The sequence below is a fragment of the Perissodus microlepis genome, chromosome 6, assembly GCF_051167445.1.
Source record: "Perissodus microlepis isolate ML-2025 ecotype Zambia chromosome 6, ASM5116744v1, whole genome shotgun sequence".
Lineage (NCBI taxonomy): Eukaryota > Metazoa > Chordata > Actinopteri > Cichliformes > Cichlidae > Perissodus > Perissodus microlepis.
In genome coordinates, this window is record NC_140466.1 from 14992683 (window position 1) to 15013246 (window position 20564).

General features: G+C 41.0%; 1 protein-coding gene across 1 annotated transcript in view; it reads left to right on the plus strand.

Moving 5' to 3' along the window:
• Positions 1 to 3627: 3627 nt before the first annotated feature.
• ntn1a (netrin 1a) overlaps positions 3628 to 20564 on the plus strand; it is a 58095-nt gene continuing 41158 nt past the window's right edge. The window contains exons 1-2 of the mRNA XM_084930978.1: positions 3628 to 3950; positions 4123 to 5173. Of these exons, the coding sequence (XP_084787104.1) occupies positions 4150 to 5173 (1024 nt within the window). The 5' untranslated portion in view covers positions 3628 to 3950; positions 4123 to 4149. The remainder of the gene's footprint in view (positions 3951 to 4122; positions 5174 to 20564) is intronic.

Sequence of the window (20564 nt, forward strand, 5' to 3'; positions counted from 1 at the left end):
GTTTCTTCCTGTCTGAGTTTTTCCTTCCTACAGTCACAGAGTGCTTGCCCACAGGGTCCATCTGATTGTTTTCTCTCTGTTATTGTAGGATCTTTATCTTACAATATAACGCACCTTGAGGCAACTGTTGTTGTGATTTGGTGCTATATAAATAAAACTGAATTGAATTAAACTGAAATTCTTGTGCTGCATTTTTCTTTATTCCTGTGTAATTCAGTTGCTTTGTGGATTTAAAACCAAAGACAAACCATGGAATAATAACTTGAAGATAAAATGCTAAAACACATGAGCAAAGAAGCAGAACAACTTTGTTTGTCATGCTGAAAAACAAACTTGTTGCCAGTCACATGCTTTCCAGATTGCGTGGTGATCAAAATCTGACGGTACTTTTCTGTGTTCACAATTCCATCATTTTTAACTACATCTCAAACACCACCGGCTCAAATGCAGCCACACACCATGACACAGCCTTCACTGTGTTTTACAGATGGCTGTAGACACTCATTGTTTTACCTCTCTCCTCATCTCTTTCTTTTAACAAGCTAAACCAAAATCTTTCATTTGAATCAGTCACTCCATAAGACTGGTAGTCACTGATATCCACTTCTTGTGTAGTTTGGCATACCTCAAGCTTTTCTCCCTGTTAACCTTCAATCAATCAATCAATCAATCTTTATTTATAAAGCACTTTTCATACAAAGATGTAGCACAAAGTGCTTTACATGGTTAAAAGCAGCCCACCCCACCCCACCCTCCAACTCACTCCCCACACTCTCATTAACATAAACGATTATGGATCCATACACCCCCCCCCCCACGCACACACACACGCACACACACACACACACACACGCGCGCGCACACACACACACACACACACACACACACACACACACACACACACACACACACACACACACACTTAAAGAGTAAAATTGTAAAAACACATGAGCCAGGTGAGGAAACACTATCACGGGGAGCCGTCTGCACCGGGAGCCGGTCACAGACTGCAGCCTCCAGGCTGGGCACACAGCAGGAGGGAGGCAAAGAAGCCCCCCAACCTTCCTTAAGAAGGACTTCTTAACAGCCACTCTTCCACCGAGACCACTTCTGATAAGGTTTTCCTGAAACTTCATCAGAAAAGGTCTCATCTGGCCCTTCAGCCGGGTAATTTCTCAAGTCCTGCGTCGACTCTTTTCAGGATTTTTCCCCATTTCTTAAGAACATAACTTTCAGATACTGTTCATCATCATAGATAGTTATTTTTAGGCCTGCAACTTCTTTCTTTTGCACAACTTCCTCAGTTTTTTTGAAGGATGGGCTGCACACCATCCCAAAATAAAACAAGTTTTTTTTTGTTTTTTTTTTTACTAATAACTCTTTGGGAATCACCTTGTTGGTGTAAGAATACCATTTTATACCCATGAAAGAGTGTTGGCATTTTTTGTAGATTCATCCTGGGAAAAAAAGGGCAGAGGGAAAAAAGTTTCATGCTTTTGAGACAGGTGGCTACTAGCAAAGGGCCTAAAAATACAATTGTCTCTATGCAAAGCTGTCTGTTATATGAATCATTCGAGCATAAAAGTGGCACCGTAAGTTACGGCCCCTTTTATGCCGAAATGATTCATAGGTCAGTGTCAAGTAAAGAACGAGGAAACAAAACATTCCTCTGAAAATTTTCTGGTACAAAGACTAGACTGAAAATAAATGAAAAAGCAGCCAATGTCTGAAGTAAAACTTTGAAAGAACGTCAGTATACTGGACAAGTCTTGTTCAAGACCCCTATTCAAAATTACACAAACGTCTGGCACATTAGAAGCAAAATACAAAGAAACGAAGAATTCATTTCAATACTGTATAAAATAATTTTATCACCTCAAATTATTTTAAAACACGATGCCCAAATGTTAACCACGAACACTCAGCCTCTAAATGTTTCTCATTTGTGGTTTTTATCTCAGTTCATCTACAACAGAGTTGATTAAGTTGCCTTTAGGTTGAGGTGGACTTCTGTTTTGGCAACATCAAAGTGTATGCTTTGCTAGTACTGTACCATAAACTTTCATTTTGGAAATGCAGCTCACCACGGGATAATTAGGAAATGGCAAAGGACCTGACAGCACGAGGAATCATGAGGATGAGCAGTCGATTCCTCACAAGGTGGGAAAAAAAAAAACTTTTGGGAGTGCACTGAGCAATATTTTTGTAGGCTACATCCCCCCAAAAATCTATGGACAAAAATAAAACGCTGCCAGTGATCTCAATTGCATTTCATCTGTCAGACGTTGTTGTGCTTCTGTTGGGGCTTGTTCAGGTGCCAAAAGAACTGGCACAGCGTCTTTTTATTGATGATTTCACTGCTGATGCCAATAACTGAACACATGCAGAGGTCTACAAAAGATTCAACCAGCACGGAGCCTAAAAAACAAAAACATTATTTGCACAATTTAATGTGAATTTTCTTGTAGCTTTTCTAGTATTCCTGAACTTTGAGCATGTTAACAAACTTTCCAAGCTGACTGATTTTGTAAAGCGAATTTGTTGTGTAGGTAGTATAAGATAAAAAGTTAAAAATGCATTGAATGAAATGAGTAATTGATGCCTTAATGTGTTAATTTCAAGTAATATGTCTTGAAAATTTCTCACAGTATCCCGGATAACGAATAAAACTGGGCCTGGCTATCATAAGAACCCATGCTTCACTCCTTTAAGCAGTGAAGGTCTTTATTCTCCATTAAATAGTACGTGGTGTTATGCCTCCATCACCTGGAATATACAGACAGTAGCAGCCGGTCACTGAACGCTGAGCTGCTGTTTCCCTCTACGGGCACAAGATGGCGCGGTTACTTTTTGTGCCAATATTCAACAGGTCTCATGGAGCAGCTGGTCACAGAAGATTTCCAACTCAAGAGGCATGTATTCTGAAACCCTGCACAGAAAAAAAGCCTTGAATCTGGTGTGCAAATGTTTTATTTTTCAAGACCCGACCCGTGTGAAAGTACAAACGCTGGCGTCATTCTGCAACTGAGTATGGCTGCTATCCCGAAGCAGTTTGGTTTCCAATAAGAAACCAAGAAAAAAACAACGCTTAATTGCTCTCCAAATAATCTAAACACTCGAATTTAACATAGTAAAAAGAGCACATTATTGGCGCACTCCACAATTTAGTGCCTGTTTCATTTTAAGTAAACCTAATCCCTCCAACTGTTCCACTGTGGACAGAAACCTGAGAGGGACATAAGACCTTTCCCTTTGTCCTTCTGAAACATTTTATGTTGATGTCGTTTAAAAATAATTACACATAACAGAATGAAATAAAGTCATTTTTAAAATGGTGAAATGCCAATACTTTTAAAAATTGGGAAAGTAAATGGCAAATTAGGACCAGTTTGGCCTTGGGCAAAAAGAAAGAAAAAAGCAGTAGAAGAGGAAGAAAACTGCAAATATTTTGTGGATACAGCAGGGCTTTTACTGTATGGAAGGGTGAGTTCACTGTCATACCTGGCTTCTGCTAAACGTGCTCAACCCAGCATAAAGTACCGGATCAACTGCGGAGGGGGGGTCTCTCAGATTCACACTTCTCTGTCTTCTCTCCTGAGGTAATTTGCGCCCCCACTACCGCAACAGTCTCCTGAAGCGCCACCAGTGGACGTCGTTGTTCCGCCTGCTGTCACCCAAGATGAGCTGACCTAAAGCCGTGCCAAGCAAGATCCGATCCGCGCGAGAGAATATGTGGAGAGAGAGAGAGCGAGAGAGGGAGGGAGAGAGAGAGATTTTGAAAAGACCGGCAGGAGGAGCGGGACTTGCTATAAGGACACAAGCGACTCTTAAATCCATGCGTTTCTCTATTTTTACGCAAGAGATTGGAAGAAACAAATAAACCGAGAACAGCGAGTGAGAAAAGTAGCGCGTCTTCGCCGGTCTTTTACATTATTTAAAATAAATCTCAGGTAAAGTGAGCTTTTATGGATTTTAGATAAGCAAAATTTCACGTGTCTTGTAGGAATAAATATACTCCAGTTTTTTATCACTTATATTTTTTATCAGATATTAATATATTTTTGTGTCATCACTAAAATAACTCACTCTTCGTGCTCTCTGTGTTCCCTCTCAACTCTGCAGACACACTTGGGGGATCACGGAGCCACCATGATAACAGCTGTGGATGTTGTGCTGGTTTTGCTGCTCGCCGTGTCCCTGTCGTGCAGGAGCGCCTCTGGAGGGTACGGGATGAGCATGTTTGCAGCACAGACCTCTCCTCCGGATCCCTGCTACGACGAACACGGCAACCCGCGGCGCTGCATCCCGGACTTCGTCAACTCCGCCTTCGGGAAGGAAGTGAGGGTGTCCAGTACCTGCGGCAAGACGTCGAGTCGCTACTGCCTGGTGACCTCTGCCGAGATAGGAGAGGAGAAAACCAGAAACTGTCACACCTGCGACGCCTCTGACCCCAAGAAGTATCACCCACCAGCGTATCTAACGGATCTTAACAACCCTCACAACCTCACCTGCTGGCAGTCTGAGAACTTCATCCAGTACCCGCAAAATGTCACCCTGACTCTGTCCCTCGGCAAGAAGTTTGAGGTAACGTATGTGAGCCTACAGTTCTGCTCGCCCCGACCCGAATCCATGGCTATTTACAAGTCCATGGACTACGGGAAAACTTGGGTACCCTTTCAGTTTTACTCTACCCAGTGCAGGAAGATGTATAACAAGCCCAACAGGGCCGTTATCACAAAGCAGAACGAGCAGGAGGCAGTCTGCACGGACTCACACACCGACATCTACCCTCTGACCGGCGGGCTCATCGCCTTCAGCACGCTGGACGGCAGACCGTCGGCGCATGACTTTGACAACTCCCCGGTGCTGCAGGACTGGGTCACAGCCACGGACATTAAGGTCATCTTCAGCAGGTTGCACACTTTCGGCGACGAGAATGAGGACGACTCGGAACTGGCCCGGGACTCGTATTTCTACTCAGTGTCGGACCTGCAGGTCGGAGGGAGATGCAAATGCAACGGACACGCATCTCGGTGTGTAAAGGACCGAGACGGGAATCTGGTGTGTGAGTGTAAGCACAACACCGCCGGGCCCGAGTGCGACAGGTGCAAACCTTTTCACTACGACAGACCGTGGCAGAGAGCCACAGCCAGGGAGGCCAACGAGTGTGTCGGTAAGTCCCACCCGCGGCCCCCCATCCCGGAGCGACTGTCTGATGACGAGAAGTGTTACTTAACCTGAAATTATGAAATTAGAATTGCGGTGGCAGGATGTGCTGATGTGTTGGAGATGTGGAAAATGTATTAACCTAACCAGGTAGATTGAGAAATGGAAAGATTTTCGTTACGCAAAATTGTGTGTGTCAATTATATGGTTTAATAATAATAATAATAATACGATTTTATTTAAATCTGCCAATAATTTAATTGCTTTAGTTTATTTAGTCCCTTCAAATACAACCTTTACTGCGGTTCTGTTTAAATGAATACTTCGGCTCACGTCCACGAGCATATTTGGATTTAAGTCACATGCAACATGAAATGCAATTTGAAAGTCCATTTAGCTCGTCGCAGGCCATAATGGAGGCTTTTAAACCACCTCAAACGAGACCACTGAGCCTAATGACCCACAGCATCATTTCTCATTGCTCGACTTCACCGCTACAATAAAGCGATGGCTTTTAATTTATCTGAAGAATCCTGCAAAAACTCGCCACACTGCTAATTGAAAACAGACCCTTCTTCATTCCCCAATCACACAAGTATCTCTCAACAAAATCGATCAGGTCTTGTGACACAAAGCACAGAAAAGTAGATTTATTGCTATTGGTTATACAGTTTATTGTTACATTCAAGCACGAGAACATGCTGCAGAGAAGAAGAGATATTATTTGCTTTATTGGTTGCAAATGCGAGTAATTCAAATTAAATCAATTTTAAAACGGATTATAACTGTGCAAAATCCTCAAATTTGGATAGCATAGTTAATTACATGATTTTTTTTTTATTCAATACCAAAAAGAAACAGGTGTTACACACAAAAGAGGCAAATTTCACGATTTTATCAGCGAGTCAGCTCTTTGTGTCTGCAAGTTTCATCAGCTGCTGAGTGATAAAAGTGATCAAAGTTACAATAGTTGTGTTTTATTACAAGCTGGCACGAATAAGTAAGCCTGTAGATTGCAGATAGTGCAGAATGCTTTTCAGATGGCCAGGATGGCCAAGTTATGCAGGCTAGAGATTCAGAAAAAGCTTGTGGGCATTTCAAACACTGTAAGAAGTCATTTAGGAATTGTTTGTGCAGATTAGTGAAATTGTCAGTTTCATCCCTGAATCTCAGTGTTGGAAAACATTTAAACAAAAGGTTTTTTTCTTTTAGTGTTCCTGTGTGGTGATTTGTATCAAATCTTTAATGAGGATCTTTATTCACCGTCCTTTCTTTGGCCATGCTTCATATTTGGCTTTGTAAAAATTCTCTTTTTGCATTTTATTTTTAAAATAACTTTGGTTTTATTTTAATTACTGTATACAGAGGTGTTAGAATCACGTGGACCTTAAAAGCAACAGTGTTGCAATAATCTGAAGTGCAGCCCCCGGTGTAGGATGTCGATGAAACAGCCAGAGAGTGAAAAGGACAAGCAAAAAGATGACTGATGATAGACACTAAAACAAAACCCTCAGTGTAACACTCTACAATCACAGAAAGACACATCCATCACAAACCAATTCAGACCCTTATATTTTCCATTCAGCTGCAGGTCTGCAGGGGGAAAGGGGCTCTATATTGTTTGACAGTCACAGCACATGTCAGCCACTCTGACACATAGCAGCTGTTTAAAAGGTTTTTGTTTGCTGGTGTTGCCCATTTCTAAAGCTCTGGGACATTCTCAGTGACAGATGTGAACATGCTGCTAAGTCAACAGAAACAGTGGAAGCTGTTCATACTGTAGGAAAAAGTCACAGTTTGTCCAAGGAAGCAATAAAACCCAAGAAAAGAGTGTTTTTACTCTTTAAAGTTTGTTTTTCTTGTCAGGTAACCCATTTTAGCCTGCATGCTTTTAAATATAAAGGTAACTAATAACTAACCCAAGTAAGTGATTTTGCAGCTTTATTTAGTCAATATTATTTATTTACTATTTTTAAAAATAAGTGTTTTTTTTTTTTTTTGTCATTTAAAGGTACAAAACATTGAGATAAATGAAAAACATGTTGGTCCTTGTTAATGTTAGATCTATCATCACATTAGGTAGAGGGACATTTGGAGACATTTGTAAATACTGGCAAAATTATTAAACAGAAAAAAAGCACAAGCCCTGAATCATATATAAACTATTTTATTTAACCAATATCATTTACACTTTTTTATACCTGACCAGAAAAAAAAAAAAAAAAAAAAAATATATATATATATATAAAAATAGATACATTGCACTGGATTCACAAAAGTGTGAAAATGGCTATTTTTAGAAAAGTATTTTAGTTTTTAACATTTTGCAGGTTTTGGGAAAGTGTGTGTGCATTTTTAAGCTGACGCAAACACTAAATGTTGGTGAGAAGTAGATCTTTGTAAAGAAACTGAACAATAGAAGAGGGCGAGTCACATGGAAAACAGAACCTTTTGATAACTTTAAATATCACACTAACATCTGAACAAAAGAGAGGAGATGGTTGAAAGGATCTCATAAAACTTTGTTGATTACTTCCATCGTGATCTTAAAGGCAGATCGGGCGATCTTGAATGTGCATCTCGATGCATTTGGGTGTCTCGACAGCAAATTCTAAGTCTGTAATGCAATGAGCTAAATAACACGAATGACGTGGAAGTGTCCTCACTCAAGCCTTTTAGGCTAAATGATGAGCTCATTTACAGAAATCCCCATCAACTGTTCAATAAAGGAAGGCGATAAAGGAAGGTTTCAGCTTCTCTGGAAAAAAAAAATCACAAATGTGATTCTTTTTTTTCCCCTAGTTTGCAGTTTTCGTGTAATTTACTTGATGTCTTGGGTACAAGAAGAAGACAAAGTGTTTTGAATAATTTAGGAAGATTAAGGACGATTGGGAAGAGGGCTAAAAAGCATGCAGAATGAGGGGACAAGTGCCGTACTGCAAGGGCCAGCAGGGACGGAGGGAGGGGCTGGCCTCGAGACGAGAATAGTGAAAATGAAGTAGATGAACCTAATCCAGGGGCGGGGTGTATGTCGGATAGGTTGGAGGGGGGGCACATGATGAAGAAACTGTGTGAGGAAGAGAGAGGCAGTGAAATAAAAGGGCTATACATTTTCCTCAGTTGTTCATTTTACAACTCAACATATAAAGAGTTTAGGATCAGGAAGAAGCTCTCCTTCCTCTGTGAACTCAACCACCATAATGACCTACAGAATAGAGTTGTACATATTTCCACGAGACTCTCTTAGTTTGCAATCTTTATGCTTTTGCTCACTCATTGTTGGCATGTAGGGTCTTTCACTCCTAAAGCCTAAAACATGTAGGTTTGAGTTCAGATTAGACAAATTATGATCCACATTGTCATCATGCATATTGCACCTTAGATCACAATTAGTCTCCTGGATAGAGGCCTGCTACTTCATGTGTTAAAGCTTTGCTGTGTTATATTTCACTGATGTCAACTTCCAGCACATATAGACAAATTTTAGCACTAAATCAAAATACAGTTAGTTGGGTTGTTTTTTTTTTTAGCTTGTTTGTTTTTGATTGGATGATAATTTTTTTAAGACTGAGTAATGCCTGCAGGTCTTTCTTTATAAAGGCCTCTTAGACTGCATAAAACAGGGTACCATGTTGCCCTGGGTTTCAACTGTGTCAGTCTAAACCCAAGACAAATGGATTTTCTACCAGTCGCTGCTGCTGCAGCTCCTGAATGGTATACCTGGAAATAAAATTAAGAACTAATGTCTTTTCTCTTCTGTCGTGGTAAGTGGACACTTTTTAATATTACTGGAAGAAATTCAACGTGTGAAAGTAAGACAGAGCCTCATTTCCAGTGGAAATTACACCTCTTTCCATATCCCTAAATCATTTGGGCGAATTGTGATCTGTGCTTTTTTTTGCCCCCAGTTATCAAGATCTACACAACAGAAAACACAAAGTACATTCAAATGTTCCCAGGTGCTGTTAAGAGGCAACCGACTGACAGTGTCAGCCACATGCAACAATATTTGAAATTGTGTTAATGCCTTGTGATATGTGGCTAAAAAATAAAATAAAAATAAATTAATAAAAAAAAAATGTAAAAATCAAGAAGAACAAATAAACGAATTCTTTAAAACAGCTGTTTTCTGTTAGGTGATGTATTTCTTTCTTAATTTCGTGGGCTTTTGCCAACATCTTAACAAAGTTTAGGATCATTCCAGAGCAACAACAAGAGAGAGAGATAACAAAAACATTTCCAGCAATGTTATCAGGATTTTGCAAAATTTCTTGTAACCAATGAAAACACAAGAGTTTATTTTTCCTCCGCTAACCATGGTGCTTTCAACAACTATATAAGACAAAATCCAGTACTGAAAATTCTGAAATGCAAATTATGCCCTGTAGCCATAGACATGCTGTTCTTTAACTCTTTACAATCTTGACAGCCTACTAGGAGTAACCCTTGAAGCCCTTTTCTGAACAGCGGATTCTGTCATATTTCAGACCTGCTTGTAGAACAGCATGACTGGGTTTATGCAGCTACCTTTGGAAAAACCCAGAAATTATTCTTAATAGCTGTCAAACCACATCTTTAATGATGTATTCTAAGGTATCAAAACTTGTCATTAAGGCTACAGGGGTTATTGTCAGATGCTCTCTTTATGTGCAAAACAGTTAATCAGAGTTTGCCGTTTCTATCCAAGCACATTAGACTGAGGGTTGTATTCTCGCTTTCGGCTGATTCTGTAAAACCCTTTCCAGAGAGTGATCAAACGTCACACCCATGTGATGCATGTTTTCTTTGCGATATTTGTTGCCCTTTTTGATTTCATTGTTTAGTTGTGTTGTATACAGTCAGACGCATGTTTTTATGTACGTGTGTGCAAAACAAGTCCCGGCCAGTCGGTTGTCATCTGGACAACAGAGATATCCTACAGGCCTTAGTTCGGATGTTTCCTAGCCATTTTGTTTGTTTGTAACCTTTCAAACTGAGGTTCTGGTTAATGTTTAAGCAGCTCACCGTGCACTCTTATAAACCGGCATCCTTCATCTTCAAAGCTGCCGGCAGGATGCGTTGTTAGTCTCAGTGGCAGCAAACAGTGCTGGGAATAAACTGACGGCTTAGCTTTGCACTTTGCACTGTCATACTTTTCTTCACCTTCAGTGTTTCACTGACCCTTTTCCTCTGACGTGCAGTCATGGGTAGGCACACACATATGCTCACACGCACGCGCACAGAGTTTCTTTCAGGTCTTTATCCGTCAGTTCAAACAGGGGGGGGAATGGCCTCTCTCTCACTTCAAGAACTTCTTTCCATGAGCTCTTATCAGTGTTTATGACTGGTTTTGTAAACCACGCTGCAAAAAATAAGTTGTGCACGGTCCAGACGACTGGCGAACCCTTCTGTTTTAGATTCGAAGACCTGCTGTATCTCTCAAACAGACAGAAACGTGGACGCAGATTGTAAGCAAGGCTGATGGTACAGTATATCAAGTGCTCTAACTAAACACTAAAAAAGACATCCAGGAGAGAGACACACAGAAGCACGCACACACACTACAGGAGCAGTAAAAATGAAAACCTCTTTCCATTCTGTTGTAGGATTACATGAGACTATATGAGCTGTGTCTGCTGCTGTAGCCACTACTACTGCTGTCATCTGGGAGTGAGAAGCTCTATTTTTGCACTTGTATATCCTCACAAGGTGTTGGGATGAGATGCTTTGACACACACCGCATTGCTAATTTAGCTGAGAATCTATGCTAAGAATTCAAAAGCTAGTTACATCTGAAATGTAAATACTTGGACTTATGAACTTTCACCCTTGGTCAGTATTCACAGCTGTTAAGTCCTGTCACCATCTGAGAGTTTTAAATGCACGCTTACTGATAAAGAAAAATACTTTAATGGTACATCTATTGATCTGTCTGATTACACGTGTACAGTCAGGTGGGTGTTTCATTCACAATATAGCAAAAATTCAAGTAAGATTGTGAACAAACTAAAATTAGACTAAACAGTTTGCTTGGTGTAAGGAGGTAGCCAAAGTGAAACTCAGTTCCTGAGGCACAGGATGAAAAATACTCTGCATGAAAAAGTCCGTCTGTTTCAGCAGGATTCTGAGTTCGAGCCTCAGAAGGATACTAAAGTATTTGTGTAAATCAATAATGATAATTTAATAAAATAATTACAATCAGAGGACTTTAATAAAACAGCTACTCTGCACACTTTTGCAACCAGAGACTGTACAATCCCCAGGAGTGAGATCATTGCTAATAGCGATAATTTTCCCTCAAATAGATGTGACAAATAGTGTAGATACTGTTGGGTATGTTGAAGCATGGGAGATCTTGAAGTAATTAATGTCAGTAGTTGGCAGCGGCCCTTTTCTGAGCTGGAATTTTGGAGCTAGTTGTTGCTTGTCATGAGGCCTGTTCAAGAAGCAGTTCAATTTTGACGCTATTCCAGTTTTGTGCTGATAATAAACTCTGACAGCCCTTTGAAGACTGGAAATTAGTGTATATCAAAAAATGTCTGTGGTTAATGTACACATAGATTATGTGTGTGTATGCGAGTGTGTTTGCTCTGAGAGGAAAAATACAAGTGAGGCTGGCTTACTTTTTGGTTTGAAAGCAACGTGTTCAGCTGTCGGAAAAGACAAAAATCTGCTGTGAAATTTCACAGCCTGTGTATCTGTTGTGCAGTTCAGTGTCCTTTGGGCAAAGTGAACCTTTCGGCGACTGTGGTTTTGTTTCATTGCTCTGGCTACAACGCATAATGCAACACAGACCCTGCTCACAGCGTGAGTCCCTTTTCTCAGCCAGCGCCTGTGTGCATGTGTGTGCGAGCGGGCCTCCGTGCACATGCTCGTACCAGAAATGGAACTTCAAGCTTGTTTTTGAGAAATCGTTGGTAGGAAGCCATATTGCATCTGAAAGAATGCCATATTGTGTTACTCCGTTGGCTTCTGGCCTGCGCTCACTTCCTCTTGTCACCCTTGTTGAAGCTTCAACTTACTGTGTACTGTAGCTTTTTTATTACAGCATTCAAACAGCCCAGAAACTCAGATTGTAGTCATCATTATAATCATCATCATGCTCTTGATTATGATCAGAATGATCAGTGCTGCATACCTGTGGAAGAAAACATTGACCCTGTGTGTGTGCGTCTCTGTGTGTGTGTGGCGTATTTAAAATGTTTCCATTCAATCTGTGCCAATACTCTCCTAGCAGCTGGTGATAATTGGTCTGGCCAACGAGATCCAAATGATCTTTTCCTCTTCTTTCTCCCTCAAACACAGTAATCAGGTGTATTCTCAAGGGAGAAATCTAGGCGCACTGCACATGCCCGCTAAAGACTTTCGGCTATCTTATTAATCCGGTTCAAACCGCAAGCATAAAGTAGGCTTTCCTTACAGCGATGACAGCTGTTTCATTATTTTTATTGGAAGGCTTGGTTTTCGACAGCTCGGAGAGCTCAATCATGGCAGGTTGCCTTAGGTGCAAAAAGTTAAATGCATTACAAATATACCAAAACAGTGTTCAAACATGACTTAGGTGGCTCCCAAACATCTGTACAAATTCTGCAACGCAAAAGACCAGAGGGACACAGGCTTTTCACACACAGCTGTACAGATACTTGTACCTCATGTATGTATCCAATGACAGAGGGAAGACGCTCCTTTCAGTCATAATACCTGCCTGTTGTCTGCAAGCTGGGTTTTTTTTTGCCTCTTTGTGTGTTTCAGTGTGTCTTTCATCTCTGTCAGAAGGCCTTGACATCATTCGGTGTATTTGTTTTTACTGTAGAGTGTGTGTGTGTGTGTGAGAGAGAGAGAGACAGAGAGTGAGAAATGGAGACTGTGTCTGGATTTCTCTGTCAACTTCATTTTCTACCAGTTGGTGTTTATGCAAACAGTAATGCTCTCTAGGATGTGAGCAGCTATTCAGCGCCTGGGGAGGTGTCTCTTAATGAATTAATTGATGACTTGATGCTATAGTGAAAGCTCAACTTAGCAGAGGGAGGATCTCCATGCGCTGTGGTTTTGGCATAAATCGCAGCCTGAGTACATGTGTGTGTGTGTGAGAGAGAGAGTGTGTGGGAGAGAGAAACAAAGAGACGGATAAGGAGGGAGAGGGGTGGTGGAGTGTATGTGATGGAAAGCTTTGGTTTGAGAGGGTACCAAATGACTGGGGGTAATTAAAACCCACACCAGACAATATTAGTCTGCGTTCACACATTAGACACAAGACACTTCAATGCCTCACTCCTCAGCTCTATGAATCACAGCCTGCCTGTCTCCTACATATTTTAAGCACCCGCACTTACACCACAGAATAAATGCTGTCACATAGACGTGACAGGCAGGACACTGTCTGCACCGTTCGGTGGGAAAGTTTCCCAGGATTCAGCTCTTTGCTACTATAAGTGGGAGGATGAAAAGTAACACTGTTATACTAATGCTTTATCTACAAAGGAATTATTTGGAAAATTCATATATTGTCTCAGATTCACAGCGTCCACTTAGACATTCAGTTATTTATTTAGCCTCCACTGTTGCTGTTTCATTTCTTTCAATACTCCACCAGTTTTGCAATTCCTTGCTCCAACAGCACGGCTGAAGTGAGACAGTGTAAATAATCAAACTCACTACAGCAGGAAAAGAGATGTCTTTTTTCCATAATCTTCCTTGAAAGTCAGTAGCATAAAATAGACTGATATAAACTGATCTATCTATCTATCTTACTCTCTCTCTTTATATATATATATATATATATATATATGCACATACTGGATCATGAATTCAGCAAGTTGTCAACCTGTGCCTTGCCTCAAGCATGCTCTCCATAAGCAGCTCCATCACTTTAACCAATAAGGATATTTCTTGTAGTGAAAACCCATCTGAAGCCGATTATCTCCTGCTGTGTGCGACACACGAGGAAGTACACATCTGCATACTGTCCTTATTCCACCCCAATATTTTTCAGATTTGATGTGCAAAAGTGGATTTCTGAAACTGTACCCCATGAGCAAGGAGCGGAACCCGAGGAAAACTGCATTCTCGTATGGTAGTGTCTTCTCAATCACGTGGCTAGCCCAACATTTTACTTGAAGCTTGTGATGAAGACAATAACTTGTCAGTATAGTGTTTGAACAAATAACACATAACACAATACACAATGGGTCATATAACCATAAAGTTCAACAACTGGACTTTTTTTTAATCCCAAATGTATGACACTGTGATTGGTGTTAGGAAGAATGCAGATTTGAGCGATTTAAACTTCCTTCGGATGTTGATGCTATTATCTACATTATTACAGTCTACACTCAGTAGTTTGGTTTTGAGGGAGTGACTGTGAATGTAGTCTTGAGCCTTACCCTAACACAGAGCTAAAGACCGGGTCAAAGAAATTGCGTAAGCTTACTGTTTTCTAACCATTCCTTCAGATTTCACAGTCACACTCTTCAGACCCAACTGATACCAAAGTAATGGCAAGTCCCACCACTCAGCAGCAATCTTTCTAATGCCCTGAGATAGCTATTCATTCCACTACTCAGAGAGTTGCGTCAATACACCACAATTGGCTCGATGTGGAATACACATTGAGCCAAAGAAGATGATTGGCTTTTTAATAGAAGGGTGGGGGCAGTGGGTCAGACAGCTACCATCTCTGGCATTGCAAAATGCACCCATAGAGTTCTATTCAGGACTCTTTGGTGCTCACTTAAGTGGTTATTAAAATCTGTTCAGCTTGTGTGCATAACACACAAAATATTCTATGCAACTTTTTTTTTCTAAATATACAGTAGTACTGCTAAAACACGTTAAGTGACATTATGTAAGAATTCAGCAGGCTTCCCCTTTAAGCCCTTCAGTTTATGCACGAGTCATGATCACTCATTCATGCAGTCATCGGGTCTGTAACACACTGTAAGCACAATCCTGATTCATGACCACTATAGACGGAGCAGAGCGGTCCCACTTGTTAACGTGGGTCATAAAGGGACCAGTAAACAGAGTAAGAAAACAGAGAAAGAGAGCGAGAGAGAGGGAGACTGGCACTGGAGGATTATTTTCAGTTAAAAAGCAGCGAGTGTGTGCGTATGTGAGATCTGATCCTCAGGCCGGGGCCAGTGGTGCTGTAGAGGATCAGAGCTGATGACCTCAGCACCTCTTTGAGGCAGCAACCTACTTGTGGCCATTTGTAGCCAAAGCAAATATATAACATGTGAAGAAAAAGAAAAAGGAAGCAAGAAGAACAGAAAGTGATTCTTAGTGAAGAAAATTCTTAAAACTCTCCTGCACTGCGCTCTGGGTCTTGCGGTGATTAGCTAATGTGAGGTAAAATCCTCACATGTTGCTTTCCTTCTTTTACTTCCAGGTAGGAGAAGCACTGACGCTGGTGCAGCATGTGTTGCTACATTACGCTACAATTACCCAGGTCTGTTCACACTTAAAAATGATAGCCTTGGCACAGTTTGTAACAATTCCTCCAAATATTCTTGTAGCTGATAGGGCTGTGTCGGCATCAACAACAATAAAAAACAGATACTCTCTTATGTGTGTGTGTGTAAGAGAGAGAGACATAAAAGAGAAGCAGGCTTTTGTATATGCAGCAGCTCAGCATTTGATTCAAGGTGAAAGTCCTGGCAAAAACTGCCCTGGCAGCAGTCGCACAACTCGCCGACAGGACCACCTAGCACGAGCGTGAGCACATTGTGCTCTGAAGCAGAGGTCCTTAACACTCACAGCTATAGATGATTAATGGCTGGATGAAGTTACACCTCCACGGAGCAGTCAGTTGAGCAGATCAGAGCGCCCCCCGCTGTTGCTGAAGCACACTGTTGCAGTCATCTGAATGAACTGCAAACAGCTGGAATCATCCTCGGAGGAGTAAAGCCCCTGCTGTTGCGGTTTAATTATGCCGTAAACTCGGAGACTGTAGATGCAAAGTCTCAAAGCATTTTGTTCTGCACTTAACCTTTTAATGATATTAGATCGACAGAAGTTAATGTGTGGGTAAAAGAAAAAAAATCCTTCCACTTGTCTTTTACAGATTCCTTCTTTCTCTTCGTTTTTCTCAAGCACGTGCAAACAAAAAATGGAGAAACCACCTGTGACAGATCAAGCGGACCTAACCCATTTAATTTTGCACCACACGTGCTCACGTGTCACCAGCAAAAAAAAGATCCCTTCCCTTGGAATTTGTTGTGCATGTGTGTGTAAATGCGTGTGTGTGTGTAGTTGTTTTTGGATAGCTGACAGTAATTTGTCAGTGATGGTGACAAATGGTGGAGGCTGTGTATGTGTGTGTCTCTGTGTTTGTGTAACTAGCCAGCAGGGAACCAGGGGTTTGTAGCACCCAGTTTTCATACATGCCATTAAATTATTGTTGTGTTTGTTTGTATGGGACTAAAGTTGTCTATATAATGAATAGTTATAAATACAGCTAAAAGTCATACAATCCATTATCTTATTCACTGAAAAACTGGAGCCCCCCCTGGGTCAAACTAAGTGGTAAATGAAGCTGAAGTTGCAGATTTATACAGTTGCATAAATTGGTCTCAGTCAGCAGAGGCCAGCACAAATTAAACAGATCTGAATAAGGTTGAGGAGAGAATACTGTTCAGGTCGTTTGTTCTCTTACATGGTAAAAAAGAAAAACAGCTTTATAAAGTTTTATCCACTTACCTAAAGTTGATTGAGCAAATATCCAATCTGATACGGTAAGTTTATGGATACATTGTGAAATAAACTGAAAATGTTGAGTAGGTAAAGCTGGATTTTAAAGCTTTGTACATTTTCCAAGGTAAGTGCGGCCAGTGCATATGAGCACATGTTAGGTACCGAGACTGGGGAGCAGTGATGCGATGTGCCAAATCCCCCAAAAGCTGCCATCTTACCATGAATTTGGCAATCTGATCCAAGAAAGCGAAATAAACAATCTATTATAAATAAGTCAGAATCTCCAGCTTTTAAAGGGTAGAAATATCTGTTACGCACAACGATAAGAAGATGATGGATACAACCACAAATAACTACAAGTAGGTGTTAGGCAAGTAAAGTGTTAGACTCCTGCATACACGGTCCTTAACTCTATTAAGCGCAGCATTTTCAGTTTGTCTTTCAGGTTTTTGGACACAAAATCCCTATGAGGACGTTAAATTGAAGATCTTTGAGAAAGATTTTTTGGGGGGAAAACACTCAAGTGTAAATTCTATATTTGTGTGCATGTGTTTGGCATGTGAAGCAGAATGCAGCCTTCTGGGAGGATGCTTGGGGAAAAGTTTGCGGGGTCATCTCAATTTGCCCGAGGTGATCCCAGGTTAATCCGTCACTCATTAGCTCTCACAGATAAGACAAAAGTGGGGTAAGGGGCTGCAAATCCATATGCTCTCTCACTCTCTTCCCTTTTCGTCTCTCCTCTTCATTTAGCTATTTTCAAAAAGAATGAACCCCTCTCTGTCCCTCATGGTCTTTAGTAGAAAGAAAAAAGAAGAAGAAACCGAGCACATGTAATAGAATAAAGCCATGGTCTTGCCTTCTTTACCTAACACCTTTTCCTCCTTATTAAACCCTTGCCGGCCTCGGGGACAATACAGCCAATTAATTAAGGTTGGTGTCCAACTGAGTGCAGAGAGAACTGAAGCACTAGCTCCTGCTGATTGAGCTCCTCCTTATGGAGGTCCATTATGGAGTCGGAAGGGTGGTGGGAAGAGGGGTGACCACAGTAAAAAAGTGATGGAGAGTGGGAACAAGGAAAAAAGAGCAGCTTAAAGACAGAAAGAGACTCGTGACTGAATATGTTAACAGTCGTTTTCATTTAAACAGCTTCTACTGCTGCCGGGTCTTGGTTGAGAGCGTCGTCTCTAGTGGTAATGTTGAATGTGTGTGTGGGTTGCAGGGGCTCCCCGGCAGCTGTGGGGACCCCCACGCCAGCTGAACAAGTCATCAGGTTCCTGCGTGAGTCTCGTCACTGGTTTCAATAACAAAGGGACCCTCTCACTGGAGGACAAAGCAAACAAATGGGGCTAATTACGGGGGGCTGATAAGGAAATTATGAGGAAATTGAGTCATGAATGGTAATATTTTTGTTATGAGATGATCGTTCGTGGCAAAAATTAATTTCCAAAAGGGGCCCCTCTGTGTTTTTTTCTGAAGCCTGGACTTGGAACTGGATGACATGAAGGAAAACTTGGCCTCGCTCTCGCTTTCTCTCTCTATCTCTTACTCACTAACCTCTAGAGACACAAAAAGATACTGAAATGATTATGCATCGGGTCTCTGTAGATATCCAGATGTCTACCTGATGATAAAAAGAACCCGGAGAATGGACCTCGCTTTCTTTTTTTACCCCTTCACCCTCTCCTTGTTTTTTTTGTCATATTTGTATATTTTTATTTCTCCCTGTATGGCAAGGACAGGTCATTGGCAGGGGATGAAAGCTGAAGTACGAGGGAGGGTCTGTAGTCTCTCAGGAAAGTCAAAAAGCTTGGGGTGAAGAAAAAGGTAGCTAGATAGAGGAAAAGAGCTTGGCCAGATGTAGCAGTGTGTCTGGGAGATGATGCAGACCTGTTCCTGTAAGCTGTGCTTAGTAATTTGTGGCTTTGTCACTGTTTTTTTCCTCACTAATCCCAATCAAATGTATGCTCCCAAAAAGGAAAATGAAATCATACATTAAAAGAAACATACGCTTACTCAGTTTTTATTGAATATGTGAAGACCCTTCAGGGGCAAACAGGAATCAGTGTTTTGGGTCAGAAAATTATCTTTATTATCATCTTCCTTTCTGGAGTTGTATTTCGAGGCGTTCAAAGCCAGGTGGGATCTTTAGTACAACAAAATGAGACCCTTATGTCTCCATCAAGAGGGGACATTAATCTGCCTGCTGTGCAATTTCATAAATCTATCAAAAATACTTGTTACTTTAAAACCTGTGGCTTTTGTTCTGTGACAGCCACAGTTTCATTATGTGTGAACACTGAGCGGCACGGCTTCCACTTTTAGAAAGAAAGAGAGTATTGGGTTTCTGTGCGGCATTTCCGTAGTGGTTGACGGGAAATGAAATTAACTCGGTGTCCTTAAAACAAACAAGGTCAATGAAAAATAAAGAGTGGAGAGATCACAAATAAAGATACAGAGAAAAAAGAAACACATGAGTTAGGTTTAAGGAAAAGAATAACGGGCTCGTGTTTAGGCTGCTGCCATGGCCGGTGACCTCATCGGAAATGACACCTCTCTTGCCAGCACAGGGGATTTTGTATTTTACACGGTCTCGGTCACAGTACAATAGGCAAGTTGTGAGCGTGTTGGTCGGCGAGATCGGGATGTCCGGCCATAATGATTTTTACAAATGATGGTATCATCAACTTGATCTGTATGAAATGCCAACATACCAACGGAAGGATTTTTCACCATCGCTGCTGAAATGCTGTTGGGCTTCATAAATCAGCTGCAAGACGTTAAGACAAAAAACCTGCACTGAGAGGTCAAACTATTTTCTGAAGCCATTTCCATTAGATTAAGTTTAAGTGGCCTATTTGATAATTATAGTCAATTTTCCTGGCCCACAATCATCTTGTAGCTGAGTCGCCCTCCTGCCAGTGCAAATATAAAAGAATATCAACAGTCTCAAAATCACAATGGAGTAATATTATTCTTGACATAAATTACACAAGCACTTACATTTCACTGGGGGTTATAGTGTTCTTTGGATTGAAATGTGGAGGGGAACAAAAGACTTTTTTCTCAGACCTTTATACTGATAGTTTGTGATCCTCTTTTTTTAACCGTCTCCTCCTCCACTCAGACATTAGCTGTGTTTTATAAATGTATTTAGCATGCACGCATACTGTTAAAATTTTCTGTATTTGATTATATTGTAAATATAAGTCCATGCCTTATATTTAGCATCGACACTGTATGGGAGGCATCATTCTGAGAATCGTCATTCAGAGTGCAAGAGCGTTTAGCTGAACCAAAAGATGGCAGGAGTTCTGACTATTGCAGCTGCACAACATCATTTAACTTCCTTTAACCTTTCTTATTAGAGGGAGCATCAATAACTCCTCAATTTTAGAAAATACCGCTTACTTGTTGTTTGAGTTCCTCTCCGCTTAAATGAAAAAAGTGGCACAATACTCAGTTTACTCCCTGTAAGTCATCCATTTGCTTGCTCTGGCAAATGCCAGTTCCCCCCTTTCACTAATTACCTTCTACCAATGACTAAATTATAATGAGGTTTTGGATTTCTGAATCAGAAAGTTGTTTTTTTTTTTACCTCCGACTCCACTTCCCAAATGTGTCCTTCCTGTCTGAGTCAGAAGTGCCACAACTGGTTATGGAAGATATGAAATGCTTCAGTTTTTGTTAGAAAACAATTTCCTGTTGGAAAAACTTAAAGAGCTTCG